The sequence below is a fragment of the Quercus suber genome, unplaced genomic scaffold, assembly GCF_002906115.3.
Source record: "Quercus suber isolate HL8 unplaced genomic scaffold, Cork oak 2.0 scaffold_1095, whole genome shotgun sequence".
NCBI lineage: Eukaryota > Viridiplantae > Streptophyta > Magnoliopsida > Fagales > Fagaceae > Quercus > Quercus suber.
In genome coordinates, this window is record NW_027070500.1 from 86980 (window position 1) to 102340 (window position 15361).

General features: G+C 35.5%; 1 protein-coding gene and 1 non-coding gene across 2 annotated transcripts; both read right to left on the reverse strand.

Moving 5' to 3' along the window:
* Nucleotides 1-1844: 1844 nt before the first annotated feature.
* LOC111990975 (ribosome biogenesis protein NOP53) lies at nucleotides 1845-6299 on the reverse strand. Its single transcript, XM_024022753.2, has 12 exons — nucleotides 5983-6299; nucleotides 5239-5411; nucleotides 5098-5134; nucleotides 4970-4995; nucleotides 4575-4655; nucleotides 4377-4487; nucleotides 4028-4116; nucleotides 3610-3729; nucleotides 3405-3527; nucleotides 3065-3131; nucleotides 2868-2947; nucleotides 1845-2283 (listed from the first exon to the last, which is right to left on the reverse strand). The coding sequence occupies exons 1-12, from the start codon at nucleotides 6149-6151 to the stop codon at nucleotides 2277-2279; spliced, it is 1083 nt and encodes a 360-aa protein (XP_023878521.1). The 5' UTR covers nucleotides 6152-6299; the 3' UTR covers nucleotides 1845-2276.
* On the reverse strand, nucleotides 5585-5698 carry LOC136065717 (small nucleolar RNA snoR100). Its single transcript, XR_010627314.1, has one exon. It is a non-coding gene; the product is annotated as a small nucleolar RNA snoR100 (small nucleolar RNA).
* Nucleotides 6300-15361: the final 9062 nt, after the last annotated feature.

Below are 15361 nucleotides of genomic sequence, written 5' to 3' on the forward strand. Positions count from 1 at the left end.
AAAAAAAAAAAAAAAAATCAAAGCAAGTATGAAGAAGAAGAAAAGAGTTTTACAGAAGTGAGGTGGGAAGCTAACGTGCGCATGGTACGAAGCACTGATCTTCTCAAGCCTGCGGTGGTTACCTTTGAACACCCCTCCAACTCGGAGCGTAATGCTTGTGTCTTTGGAATTCCAGTTCAAACGGCACTAGTTGATGTAGCCTGTTGCAGGTAAGGTAATGGACTCGGCCTCTTACTTTAGTGGGCCTTTTGGGTTTTTTATTCTTTTTTTTTTTTTTTTAATTTTTTTAGGAACAGGTCAGGTATGTTAAGTCCTCTTAAAAATTTTAAAAATTAAATAATAAAATTTAAAAAAAAAAATGAAAGAGATAAGAAAAGATGGGCGCAGCTTACATCCAGTGCTTCAGTGCACTGGCGTGTTGTAATTGTGACCCGTGTTCAAAAATAGACACATGTCACAATCAATGCGGCTCCAATGCACTGGACATAAGCCACACCCAGAAAAAATAAGAAGTTGTTACACTTCAAATCTGCAAGTCAATTTATTGGAAATAACTGGACAAATGGTAATTAATGGAGAGGGTGGTGGGTTTTGTTGACATGTATTTTTTATTTTTTTATAATAAAAACGATTGCCACATCATTAAAAAAAAAAAAAAAAGACACATAATTACTCTATTAGACACATGATCAAGAAAACTAAAACTAGCACTAACAATAACGTGTGATTATAATGGTTAGTTATTTTATCAACTTAATTAAACAATTTAAATGCAAAATATCACCAATTAACTTTTTTATTTTTTGAATAATCCAATTAATAAACATTTACTGTGGATGGAGATTATACTTGCCCAATTTCAATGGGCAATCATTGTGATCATATGTAGTCTCAAATTCTAAATGGTAACTTCTAATTAATATTGTTTCAATCGTAACTTTGTTATTTACTTTTGTTTTAATGAGGTATAACCTCGGCAAGGCCTTTTAGACCTATTGCCAAAACCTATAATCTAAGGAAACTCCAAGGGGCGTTTAGTTCGCCATGATGTTACATTACATCGTAATATTACATTATTGTAACCTTACATTAATATGATCTCAATACAATAATATAACATTACGTTGTTTAGGAAGGTGATGAGATTAAAATAATTTGATATATTTTGTAATTTTAAATTATACTAATATTAGGAGCCTGTTTAAATACCTTTTATTGCTGAAAACTGAAAATACTGTAATAAAATAATTTTTAAATGTGTGAATAATACCGTGAGACCCAATTTTAAAGTTGTTTTCGCTAAAAAAAAGTACTTGCGAGTCCTGTGAACAATGCACGAGACCCACTAAAAAAAGCACCCACCGATAAAAGCATAAAATGCGCTTTCCAAACTCACTAGATAAAATAAAATAAATCAAAAACTTTAATGTCATATTATCGTAATGTGCATCATATCATGGACACGTCACAGCGAACCAAAGGCCTCCTAATGGAAATCAAACCCAAAATATCTACAACTCATCCCAAAGGTCTATTTAAGAACAGTTTATTTAGCTGAAACTGAAAACTTTTTGCTAAAAGTTAACTAAAAGAGTATAGTTAGACTCATGAATAATACCAAAAAACACAATGAAATCTATAAATTGTAACAAAAATAAACTAAATAGTAAAAGATGTCTAATATTAGTTATCCCAAACACAACCCAAGCGTAGAAAATCAGAAAATGCCACTATATGACTGGCCGTAGCCCCGCATCATATTGGTCACCATCGATATTGAATACAACAGCTTCAGAAAAATGAGCTACAATCTGCCACAAAATTTAATTGCTAATAGACACCAATTAAATAATTAAAAATAATGATAAAATAAAAAATATAAATAAAAAACCTTCAAGAGACGCGTTCACGTTCCACATAAAAAGGGCCTTAAACAAACACCTTTATCTATCGTTGGCTGTGATATAACATTGGCCTAAATACATATTAAGCATAATCAGTATGTTACACTTCATTTGATTAAACCTTATGTGAATAAAAGTATAAAGCTGAATTTTTTTTTTACCAGAAAAGCTTGGTAAAGTTAAGAAACCACCACAAAACTGAGGACAATATAAGAAAACATGAAAAACAGCAAATCTCTGCTGCATGTATAGATGATTCCACTATAGTGTAGTCCTCCATCCAACACTGTTTTTAAAGACCGTCTTGTGAAGCCTGTAATGATCTCCTTCATCAACAACTAGGCACTGCTGTCTGTCCAAAGTGAAACCACTCTACTTCCTGTTCAAGTACACATTAAGGAGCAATGAGGAACTGCAAAGTGTATAGAACCACACCAAAATGCATGCAAATTAAAATTCATCACAGAAAATAGTACGAAGCTTCATGCCGTGCCACGTGTACATCCACTCATTCTAAGTTTGTAACCATCTTACACAAGGAAACTCAACTTGCTAAGAAAACAGGATTGTGGATGCTAAACTTAGGTTCTTAATCGAAGGGATACTTTCAGTTCCATCTGAAACCAAGGTATAACCTGACAAGGTTTTATTTGCCAGAGTTTTGGAAAGAGATATAATCACCAAATAGTACATGCCAAGTGGAGAAAAAAGTTGCAAGTGAAAAATCGAATTGCACATAATCACTAAAAACTTAATAATAGTGTGGTGTACATAGAGGGAGTTGGGGGGAAGGAGGGTCTCACATAGGAAGACATTGAAAAGCAACCTTAAAGTATTAGGTTCGCCAAAATGACAGTATAATTAAGATTCCAAACAAAATCTGATAAATTCCAAAGCAGCCTGTATTTGTGTCCGTCCTAAGATGAATGATAAGATACAGTATAAAAAGGATAATCAACTGACCTGCTGCTCTTGACTGTTGGGATAATCAATCCTCTTTTTTCCAGGCTCTTATACCGGTCCTTCGCAAGCGTGCAACAAGCCTTAAGACAAATAAGAAATCAGGAATGCTTTTAATGCACATCTAAACCATAAACCAAATTGCAGATCTAATTGTGACATGGGATGTTTTGGAAACTACAGGGAAATTATCATTGTACCTTCAATTTGCGAAGTGATCCAGTTATTTCTTCAGATAATAGGACCTGAACTGGGGCAGGCTCAAATCTGAAATGAAGATGACCAGTTAATTCTGCTGTATTCACAGTATTTAAGTCCGAGATCATCTAAATTTTTTCCATAAAAATCAATTAAGTACCGTCAATAAATATAGCATGCAAACTTTATGTTGAGATTCAACCAACACACACACATATACAATAAAACATAAATACTGGAGCTTTTTTTCCCCAATTACTTAAGTTAACTTTCCACTTCCAAGCTAGACACATAAAATCATAATGAATTAGATATATTAGATAGACACATAAGAGATCATACTTGTACTTCCCCAAGCGCGGTGGACACGATTTTAGTCTTTCTTGTTTGGCTACAACTCGCCGGAGATGTTTTTTCTGCTTCTCCTCATCCTCTTTAGCTATTTCCTGAAGGATATCAGGTATGCTGCAACAAGGAGGACCAATCGATGGTTAGAATGTACCTCTGTGCAGAAATGATTGTTTGTAGAAGCAAAATATCATCTTACCTATCAATTTCTTTAGAAACTCCCTCCATCTTTCTAGCCTCTGCTTCCTTTTTCATCTTTTCTTTACGTCTAGCTCTCTTATTTAACTCAACTCGGGTCACCCTCTTTATTTTGCTAGATCTGCAAAAAAATATTTAAACCATATCTTTTCAACAATAGTTACACCATAAAATGGGGCACAACAAGAAATATAAGTCAGAAAATTCATCCTAATCCAAACAAACATGCAACAATAACTACATGGAACGTACCAAGTACCAACACACACAAACCAACATTTAGAATAAAAAGGACACAATCAAATTACTTAATAACAACTTTTCATTCAACTTGATGGATTATGCATCTTCTCACCATTAAAATTTTGAGCAAAAAGTGTACATTAAAGATAAATAAAAATGATGCATAACAAGCTAACCTTTTCTCTTGTGCAGTATCCTCATTTTCATTTTCCACATTCATCTCATCATCATCATCACTTGCATTATCCGCGTCAATAAAATACATCTAATGAAAATAGCTGGTTAATCATAAAGCCCTCCTTGAAGTAAACGATTCAAAAGCAATATTTACATTCATGAAAGAGATACCTAGCAGATCAATTTTTTTCATAAATAAATCAGCATTTATACATAAATAAACAGTCTCAGCACCCAAGTCCATGGGAAATATGGGATATGCACACAAAAATCTCAATGGCTCCCCTACTCCTTAAGGCAAAGAGGACTCCTAGTAGATAATAAATCAAGGGAGAAGAAGAGACTCACCTCTTCTTCATCAATAACTTTGCCAGGAACAGTTAATGGGACTGGCTGAGGTCCCAACTCATTCTGATAGACTTTCTGCATTTCTTCCGCAACAGCATGAGCCAAAACATCCTGACTTGACATAAGAAGAACAAATTAAAATGCCGTGTGACTTACAACTCCCAGGCAGTCTAAATATGTATAAAAAATCAGGGTTACCTTATGACTTTCTTCTGAGGGATTGAATGAACAACCTGGATGCTCAACTTCTACTGCTGGAATAACCGAATGTTTCAATTTCTGTCAAAAGAGAATAAGATGTCAACAATCAGATCATCAACTAAGGTCCATTAAAGACCAATTAACGTAATGTCCTCAATATGCACTCATAAAATCAAACATCACATAGAGAACATCCAGTGCGATTGCATGGCTCCAAAATAACCAAAGAGACACCTTGCACCAGTTTCTTACAGCTCAGCAAACAGAACTAATGTATCAAGGGGTTCATATCATTCCCTTATCAGTATTGCAAAAAATTTACACAGGAGGACTCGAGACATACAAGGGTGCCATAAACATTTTGAATTTAAATTTTAAGCTATAATATTTACCTTTTTGGACTTGCGGTTGTCTTCACCTGCAAAAGAGTCAAAAAGAGCCTATGTAATGCATGTCATCTCATAATCACAAGCCAGTGAAAAGTGAAAACATGAACACAATAGTTTAACATAGAACAAACCTTTGTCATCCCAAATGTCAACCATAGCTGAATCATCCTGAGACATGTCAACAATAGAAAAGATAAGCACATAATCTTAACAAAAGAATTTCAAAAAAGATCATGTGTCCATTTCTATACTCATTATATAAAACTGCCGACCTTGGTACCAACTTGAGTAGCATCACTTGCTTTTGAAACCCCCATCTGCTTTCTCTTGGGTTTCTTCAGCGTTGAAGACGGCACTGATTGAACAAAAGGGTTCTTCTGTAGCACGCTGTCGCAGCGGAGTACTTTCTCCCTATGTTTTTCAATCTTCCGCTTCACCGAAAGATCTGTTCAGACAAAAGTACATAACTTCTAATCACTTCCCATTCATAATAGACGAAATTAGTCCATCCATACCAAAACATTATTTTCTATATTTATTTTACCATAAATTCAGTCAGGTTGTTTAACAGGAATCAGAATCACCCGAAAATTTACTTTTCAATGAATAGATGAGATAGAATGTGGGTCGGAAACCAGGCACCCGAATCAAAGCCAAAAAGGCATCAGCAGGAGCAGACAATGAGGACCCATTAATTCAATCTCTGTGCACACTACCATGCTTCCTTCATCCATTAATCCAGAGCATCGGCTTATTGTACACAGAAAAAAAATCCAAACACTAACACAAATGGGCAATGCAACCAAGCCTTAGTCCCAAACTAGTTAGGTTTGGCCACATGTATTCGTTTCGGCCAATTCGAACAAATGGGCAATACCATCTTAGAGTAATTACATTCAAATTTAATCAAATTAATCCTCATAATGTTAAAATATCAAATTGGAACATTAAAAATATATATATATATATATATAAATAAATAAACTTTGTGAAGCAGAAATTTAAAATACAAGTACCAGTGGACTTGTCGACGAAGAAGAGAGAGTCGCTGGGAGCGGAGGAGAGAGAGCCACCGGAGAGAGCGTCTTTTGTGGATTTCTCATAGAAGTCTTCGATGTCTGCACTGCTTATGTTTGCTCTCCATGCTTTCTTTCCCTTTCGCGAACCCTTTGCTTTCTTTCCCATCTCTCTGTCTCTGTCTCTGTGTGTCTCTGTTTTTTCTTTTCTCTTTCTGAGTTGTGTGTGCGAGAGACCAAAAGAATGGAGATTTTTAGGGGAAGCGTTTTTAAAACCCTAGCTGCCTTTCAGAAGAAGAGCGACATTAAAACGACGAAAACTGATTTTAGTTAACAAGCCCAAAAAAATTATATATACTTCACAAACGACTTGTAGTATTTTTGTTTTAGCTAAATTACAAATTGGACTTTTTAATTTTGCTTAAAATTTAATTTAATCATCTAACTTTACTTTCTATTAATTTAGTCCTCTAACTTTCAACTTTATTCAATTTAATCTTTCCGTTAATATCCCGAGAATTTAGTAAATGATGAATACATTTAATGAATTTTGAACGCAAAAAAATTCACTTGACAACTACATTGGCGGGAAATTTGAATTTAAGTTTTTTCATATAAAAAATCGAGTAATACCACTAATATACAAGACAACTAACATGAACTAAAACTTATTGACAATATAAAAATGCAAAAATGCTAATGATGTTATAACCTTTTATTATTATTATTTTAATAAAACCTAATCCAAAGGCACATCATTTTTTATATTATGTTTACTTTCTAGGTGACAAACTTTTATAATCACAGTAGAATTTATATTTATTACCTTCATTTTATTATAGTTTCTCTATATTGTAAAGTCAAGACAAAATATTAATTAGTTTTTTTCATGTTAACTATGGTAGTCATTTCCCAATAACCTTGGGCTCAATGCCTGAACCCCCATTTAATTTGTATTTCATACTAGATCTAGCCCATAATGGGAGATTCTAGAAGATGCTTTGCTGATAACAAATGGCATAAGATCGGTGGGATGGTGATTGATGGTTTATAACAACCATGCAATGGTTACTTGTTAGAGATATGGCTGGCCAAAGAGACTCTTGGATAGTCAAGGTACCCTATGGGTGTTCGAGCTAGATCACCTTACCTCAGTGTAGTGTTCTAATTTTTCTCTTGTGTTTCTCTTCCTAGAATTAAGTTCCAACCTCTTCCCTTGTCCCTATGTTTTTTTTTTATAGGCATGCTCTAGTGGGCTTGTCATGATGAGAGAGTCTTCTGCATGTTTGTAGATCCCTTCACTCATAGGGTTTGAGTCGCTTCCTAAATCCATGTTACTATTCTCCAGCATGTCTAATTGCATATCAGGGATAATACCTACAACCCTACAGTCCCATGCTCAACGGGTGAATTCTCCCAAAGCACTACTATTCTTCCTCGGGGATAGTAGGATTTGTTTGGATACTAACGCTATGGACACGCAGGCTTACTTTCCAATTTGGTGTTTATTAAGTTTGGGCCAAACCTAAATTAACATTGCTCGGCTTTGACCTAGTATGGGCTGGACCTTTGCCCTCCTACAATAACCATAGCTTATTAGTCCAAAAATAATCAATTGAGAAAGGGAGATATGAAGATGGACTTACTTTGAGAGATATGATGAAAGAGCAAGGCGCGATGAAGGAACCGGGATATAGTTGGATTTCTGTCAAAGGTAGCATCCATAAATTTTATGCAGATGATCAACAACATCCTCAAAAAGAGGCCATATATGCGAAGTTAGAAGAGTTGAGGGTGAGAATCAAATCCATGGGTTATGTCCAAGACTTCAACTCTGTATTGTGAGATGTGGATTACAGATAAAAGCTTTGTATGACTGGTGGAAGCCCATTAAAAGATATAAATTTCCACATGCCAATATTTTTAGTAAATATAAACATATAAATGGGCACACATCTTTCACAAATACATGTATCTCTTTGAGTAGGACTTCTGCATTTAGAGATGCCGAGGAGAACTTACAAATGTGGCTGATGAATTCCTGTTGATGAATGTTTAGTGATAGGTCTAAGTATCGTGCTTAACCTATGACTACTACAGCCTTGTCTACTAAAAAAGCAGAGAGCCAAAGGGAAATATTTTTGAGAACAATGGTACTGTTAATTCTAGTGCTGAACATCGTTGTTGATGCAGTTATGGCTCCTGAATAGGTTTAGAATACAAAGGCTAATGTGACTGATTTGTTTAACAGGAAACTGTTGTGGGCATGGATGCCACTATTGAATACTACTTTTGAGAATAAAGGTCTCCCCACAGATTTGTGATCCGTATGCTTATTATGAAGGATTTAAGAGAGTAACTTGTGGGTATTATTTTTTGTCATTGAGGGGCAATCGTTGCATTATATTTGCAATCAAAGAGGGTGTTTTAGAACATCCTCAACCGGGTCATCCACCATTGCAAAGCAGTTGAAAACAGTGTGGAACAATGGCTCAAGGTGTACAAAGAAAAGGTAATGGTTTCCTGCCTTAAATTATGTAATTGCAGATCTGAATAATGAGTTGCACTTTGTTCGTGTGACTGATTAAATAAATAAATAAATCATGCTTCTTTTGATAATCAAAAGAAAGCATGATTATTGAATGCTTTTTTGCACATATGGAGCTTGCAGTCATTTCTTGCTGCTGTTATTAATTTGCTTCTTTTACCACCTTAGATGAACTTTGTTTTGGATGAATATAGACTTTATTCAACCAGAACAACCAACCTGCTACAAGTAGAACCAAAAACAACCAGCAGCGGAGCTGCACTAAATGCACCCTTCTAACCATACACACCTACAACAGAACAACGAAGTCCCATGCACTCAAAAAACAAAACAAAAAACAAAAAAATCCAGAAACTACTGGGTCTACAGTACATATACAGCAAAGGGAAACAAAGATAGCCTAAAACTATTTAATAAGAATAGAATAGGGAATCCAACAAAAGCAACATTTAACTCAACTTAAAACTGAAATTTTCATTTCTGTTCCAGCAGCCAGTCTACCCCACATAGATTAGCCATTACTGCAGCTAGGGTCCCCTCTTCACTTCTTTCACTCTTAAACATGATAAATTGTAGCTTACCAAGCCACTTTGCAGAATCTTGATCTCAAACTCGCACCTTTTAATATATTGATAATCCAATAAGATAGCTGATAATCCCGATCTTGAATTTGACTATAGCAAACACTTCAAAAGTATCTACTTCCAACATCTGAGTGTTACTGTTTAGACATTCAAAATAAAGATGGTCTCTGGACTCAATCCTATACCTGCATAAAAAAACCCATCTTTCATTTCTAACCAATCTCTCCTTAATGGTAAGAATGAAAGCATGTTTAGGTACCCAAAGACTTTTCCACCACATAACCACATGCTGTTCAGATCTGATAGCTTCCCAAGTACTTGAATAGCTGCTTTTATCATTGGTAGCAGGAATCACTCAACTGTCTCCTCATTTCCACTGATTTGTACTTCAAACAACCTGCTTTGAATAAACGTAAGCTGATCAGAACGAGCTGGATTCCACTTATATGCACTTTATAAATTGCAGGCTATTTTGAACAGATTATGTAACAAGCACACTCCACATGCACTGTTAATGGAGTGAAATTTGGCTTGGTTTTGATGTTATGAATTGATATTAATGAGCTTGATTTCTGTTAGGGGTTATCAAGTTAACGTACACCCAAAAACAAAAAATGTTGCTTTCACATTCTGTGGTGCAGAATCAACACTTTTGAGGTTAAACTAATTGATTTATGTGCGGGTCGCAAATGAGGCCAATGGGCTCAGCCCTACTTGGGCTCACAACTTATTTGTTTGTTGGGCTGAATTTCCTACTATGGGTAGTTCTACAACTAAGGACTCAATGAGATCACTTTTCTCTTTCTCGGCAACACAATCCTTCCTCCTCCCCTCGGATTCTCTCTATTTTTCTTTTCTATTACCACTGTTCTCTCCCCTCCCTTTTTTTGACCAACCCCTCTCTCTTATCCTCCCCTCTTATTTATAGTGCTCAGCTCAGACGTAGGTTATCAATGCTTTCATAGTTTGTGCAACAGAGGGTCCAGTAGGATTTTCTCTAAGTGGGAGGTCAGGTATGGGTGGCTTTGGGACTTGGTTCCCACCCCCGTCGGCAGCTCGGCAGAGTTGGTGCGCGCTTAGTGCTACGGAGGGTCTAATCAGGGGGATGATAAGTGAGAGTCTAGGCCTGGGTGGCTTTGGGACTTGGTGCCCACTTCAGGTTAGAGCTAGGTAGTGGCGCTTAGAGGGCCTTCTTTGAGCCAAACAAAGATGATGCGCCGTTCACTGACATTTCTGAACATGCTCGGTAAAAAATATGCCGATCATAACTTAGTAGTGAAGCTCGGCACCCCCGAGCTGTGATAGCAAGGGTTGGGCCTTAGGGCGAATGAGGATTGGGCCCAATGACTCTGCGTTTGGAGCGGAGACTAGGGGCTGAGTGGGCCCAACAGTTCGGATGCCGCACAATTTACATTAGGGGATGTAATTTTAACCCTGAAATTGTTGCTTCTGTTACTAAAAGTGAGCTTGGCTATGTCATATCACTTTGATTTAATTTTGTACTTGCAGCATTAAAATATTAACCTGCTCTTGGAAAATGATCTTGCTTTCTCAAAATAGAAATGTTAAGGACACCAATTTTTTCGGAACTTGTTAACGTGATAAATTATAATTGGATCATGATCATTTTTATATGAACATATCATTAACACCCTTTTTATTTTGAATTAATCACAATCAACTGTGTCAATGGTAGTGAAAATTTTGGTATCACTAGACTTATTAAGGGTGTGTTTGAATACCGCTTATTTGCTGAAAACTGAAAATGTATTGCTAAAAATATTATAGCAAAATAATTTTTAAATGTGTGAATAGTGCTGTAGAATCCAAATTTATATTGAAATATGTATTTGGATGACTTTTGTGGGTCTGTGAACAGTACTGTGGGACCCATATTTTTTTAGCAAAACGCACAAATGCATACACAAAACACTTCCCAAAGGCACACTAATTGTTTGGGTCTATTTGGATATCGCTTATTATTGAAATTGCAAACATTATAACAAAATAATTTTTAAATGTGTAAATAGTGCCGTGGGACTCAATTTTAAAGTTAGATTTGCATTTTTTCATACTTGCGGGTCCCTTGAACAATGCACAGGACCCAGCCAAAAAAATGCAAATGCGCAAAATAATTCACTCTGCTGCTATCCAAACTCACACTTAGGGTCTATTTAGATGTCACTTATTGTTAAAAACTGAAAATATTGTAGTAAAATAATTTTTAAAATGTGAATAGTACCATAGGACCCAGTTTAAAAATTAATTTTGCCAGATTCTGTACTTGCAGGTCCCGTGAATAGTGCACAGGACTCAAGGACAAAAATGCAAACGCGCAAAACATGTTGTTGTGTTGGTATCCAAACTCACACTTTGGTTGGGTTTGGATTGTGATGGAAAGGAAAAAAAAATGGGCGACTGCGTTTTTTCTGTGGGTCCTGTGCACTGTTTATGAGATTTGCAAGTACGAATTTTAGTAAATTTTTCTTTAAAATTGGGTTCTATAACACTATTCACACATTTAAAAATTATTTTACTACACTGTTTTTAATTTTTAATTTTTAACAATATCCGATTAGACTTTAGAAAGTGTATGGATCAATGAATCGCGTTTTCTTTTTTGGGGCAACAACCTTCAATCACGGATCCAATGATAGGTTTCAAGGGTTTGAGAAGCCCATCAGCAACACTATTACCGCGGGCCCCAGGCTTTGTATTAGAAAAAGTCATCTAAAATCTACTGAACCCGTTTGAAAATCATCTGGAATCTAATTAACACTGCAGAACTAGGTGCTACTATTTATAACCAATTTGCACGTTGAGTATGCTTATCTTCTATAATGCATCAAACAAAAGAGTGCAAGTACTACTTATTATTTTCCCCGTGAAGAGATAGTAGAATCTCACTCCAATCCATAAAATCAAGTGAATCAGTACATGAAAAGTGTTCAAGTATTATGCTTATAACATGACAGTAAAATTATAGCTGTAACCAATTGCACGAAACTTTCACATTTTTTCAAGAGTTTGTACTTTTTAGGCAAAAATAGACAACTAACACTTTTTTGCAAACTATATTACAAACTATTACTATTTCAAAAATATGTAAGAATTTGTTACTTTTTGAGCACTCAAATTTGGTAAAATCGAGTTTTTTATGATACTCAAGTTTATAAAACTCGAGAATCATAGAAAATTTTGAAATTTTTTTATGGTACTTGAGTTTCATGAACTCAAGTAACATAAAAAATTTTTAAAAATTTTTAGAGTATATTTTTTCAAAAAACTCGAGTTTTTGGAACTTAAGTTTCACGGTAAACTCGAGTTTTACAAACTCGAATTTAAAAAATGTGATATATTTTTACATATTTTTAAAATAGTGGTAAATTGATAAATTTTTTGCTAAATAATAGTAGTGGGCCATTTTCACCTACTTCATTTAAAAAATGTGATATATTTTTACATATTTTCAAAATAGTGGTAAATTGATAAATTTTTTGCTAAATAATAATAGTGGGCCATTTTCACCTACTTTTATGTTTGGTAAACAGTAAAGTGATCGACAATGTCTTGTAAAAATCAACGTGCATCTATTTGTCTGTAATTTGAATGGCTCTTTTAAAAGAGCCATTCAACTTACAGACAGATAGATCTTATTTGTTGGGAGTCAAAGTAGCCTTTCTCCATCTAACTGATTGCATGTCCTTTTTGGCATACTGTTGTAACCCTACAATAAGACCTATTGTACACAAATCAGAGAAAATGTCATTTTCAAAATGCAAGGAAGTCTAAAAACTCTTCCTCCTCATTCCAAGAAAATCAAAAGCTTCTCCTATATTTTAGTGGGGGACCTAAAGAAAATTGTTGCACTCGCATACCAAACAAGACATCTAGCCGAAATGCAACAATCTCTGGCCTCTCATACACTATCCAGAAATCAACAAAGAGACCAAAAACTGAAAACACACCCTTCTGATATGTCTAATAGATATGGCCTTTGCAGGGTACATATCTCTCTCTCTCTCTCTCTCTCGCGCAACTGTGGTTTTTTGGTTGTTTTCACTGGTGGATTTTGCTATGGTTCCGCTTACATGTGAAGAATAAGGGACAAGCTAGGCTAGCGTGGTGTGATATGCTCCAAATATTATATAATATTCCATATTATCCTTCTGTCCTTTGTAATTGAAATAATTTTGTTAACCAAAAAAAAGAAAAGAAATAATTTCATGTTCTACAGCTGCAAACCGACCCCGTGACCTACATGGTAGCAATCTCTGAACAACAGCTACAACCATTTTTGCTTCTATTATGCATATTCATGATGCTGCTAGACAATTATTATTTTTTAATAGCTCACCTCCAAAGATGTGGGCTACCTAACCAAATCATGAAGCTGAGTATATCAATAACTATGCAACTTAGCAGTTTTATTTATTTATTTATCAAACTGCATATTTGGTTTTCAAACTTTAAATTTTATTTCAAAAATTGTTTTTATATTTTAAAATGTTTCACAAGTTTCTATACTTTTAAAAGTGTTCAAAAGGCATTCAATAGCTATAGGGAAAATAGTAACATAACAAACAAAATATATACTACAATATAGGCTTCATGTTATTGAAGTGGTTTCATTTTTTTTATGTCTATTTTAATTTGTCAAAATTTTTCATATATTTTATAAATAAATAAATAAAACATTTTCCATCTATTAGACGGTGGTAAGGACTTTTTAAAAATATTTTAAAGTATAAAAATGTTTCATTTGAAATAAAACTAAAAGGTTGGGATCCAAACATGTAATTTTATATAGCATCATTGCTAGTGGTGTAGGTAGAGAGTTAACAACTTCAAAATCACTGCCACCATTTTCTTAATCACATGAAACATAATTTATATTGTTCTTTACATCATTTTCTGTATCAAATAGATAAAGGGGAACGAATCTTATCTAAAACGGATTTTTATCTTTAAAAAAAAAAAAATTAGTCCACTTTGGTCCATTTTAGTCACTTTGGTCTCTTTCGATCTATTTTGTTCCAATTATGTTTATTTGGTCCTTTTCAATCCCTTTGGATTTTTTGTTATTTAAATATTAAAAAATACACATGCATAGTCTGTGTGTTTATCTAAGAGGGGAGAAGAAAATGAATACCATAATATAAGATTTTTTTTTTTTTTTTGGCCGAAGAAATACCATAATATTAATTAGTTAATATATTGATACGGCAAAAGCAGCAATTTTCGCCCATGCTAATTCATATTCCTAGCTCAATAAGATACAGTGCAAGGATATTTTGAACTAGCTTCACTGTAAACAACATATATTTCCAACAGAATACATGTAGAGTGCAATTATAGCAGAGCAGAAAACTAGAACATGAAAGCAACAATTAAACAAAAACAATACAATGCAAACAAACCACCTAAGAAAATATCACAACACAGAGTACCATCACCAAACAAACAATTATTTACATCACTACACATGGGCATCAGAGAATATGTTTGATGAATTTGTGTAAATATAACTAGATACCCTTCCTCAGTGTGTGGATCGGAGAAATTTTCGGATCAAGGAATACTCATTGTGCGTGGTGAGGTGGTGGAGCTCGGTGTGTGGATCGGAACTTGGAGGTTGGAGCTCGTCGGAGTGGGGATCGGAGCTTGGAGGTCGTCGGTCTGGACCGGAGCTTGGAGCTTCGAGCTTGGAGATCGGAGCGGAGGTCTGGACCGGAAAAGCTTGGAGCGGATCGGAGCGGAGGTCTGGACCGGAAAAGCTTGGAGCGGATCGGAGCGGAGGTCTGGACCGGAAAAGCTTGGAGCGGATCGGAGCGGAGGTCTGGACCGGAAAGCTTGGAGCGGATCGGACTTGGAGCGGAGGTCTGGACCGGAAAAGCTTGGAGCGGATCGGACTTGGAGCGGATCGGAGCTGATGTCTGGACCGGATCGGAGGTCTGAACGTGCTGCTGAGCTTGGAGCTTGGAGCTTGGGTCTGGACCGGATCGGAGAGTGAGTGTGAGAGAGCTTGGAGAGTGATGTTGCGTGAGAGAACTTGGAGAGTGGAGAGAAAATTTCCGGAAATTGGTTTAAGGGAAAATAGGGGGTGAAATGTATTTCACCCAGCAGGGAGCACTTTTTCGGTCAAAGGGGAAATCAATTTCCGTTGACCCAATTTTCCCAAGCACCCAAACACAGCAATTTTCCGGAAATTGATTTCCGGAAGTGGTTTGAAGTTGAAACAAACACA

What these genes read in the sequence shown, in the direction of transcription:
- LOC111990975 (XM_024022753.2), bottom strand. Translation starts at nt 6,151, where the DNA reads ATGGGAAAGAAAGCAAAGGGTTCGCGAAAGGGAAAGAAAGCATGGAGA. An exon ending in CTACTCAAGTTGGTACCAAG is followed by an intron (nt 5,135 to 5,238) that starts GTCGGCAGTTTT and finishes GACATGTCTCAG; the next exon opens with GATGATTCAGCTATGGTTGA. An exon ending in CCTCAGAAGAAAGTCATAAG is followed by an intron (nt 4,488 to 4,574) that starts GTAACCCTGATT and finishes ATGTCAAGTCAG; the next exon opens with GATGTTTTGGCTCATGCTGT.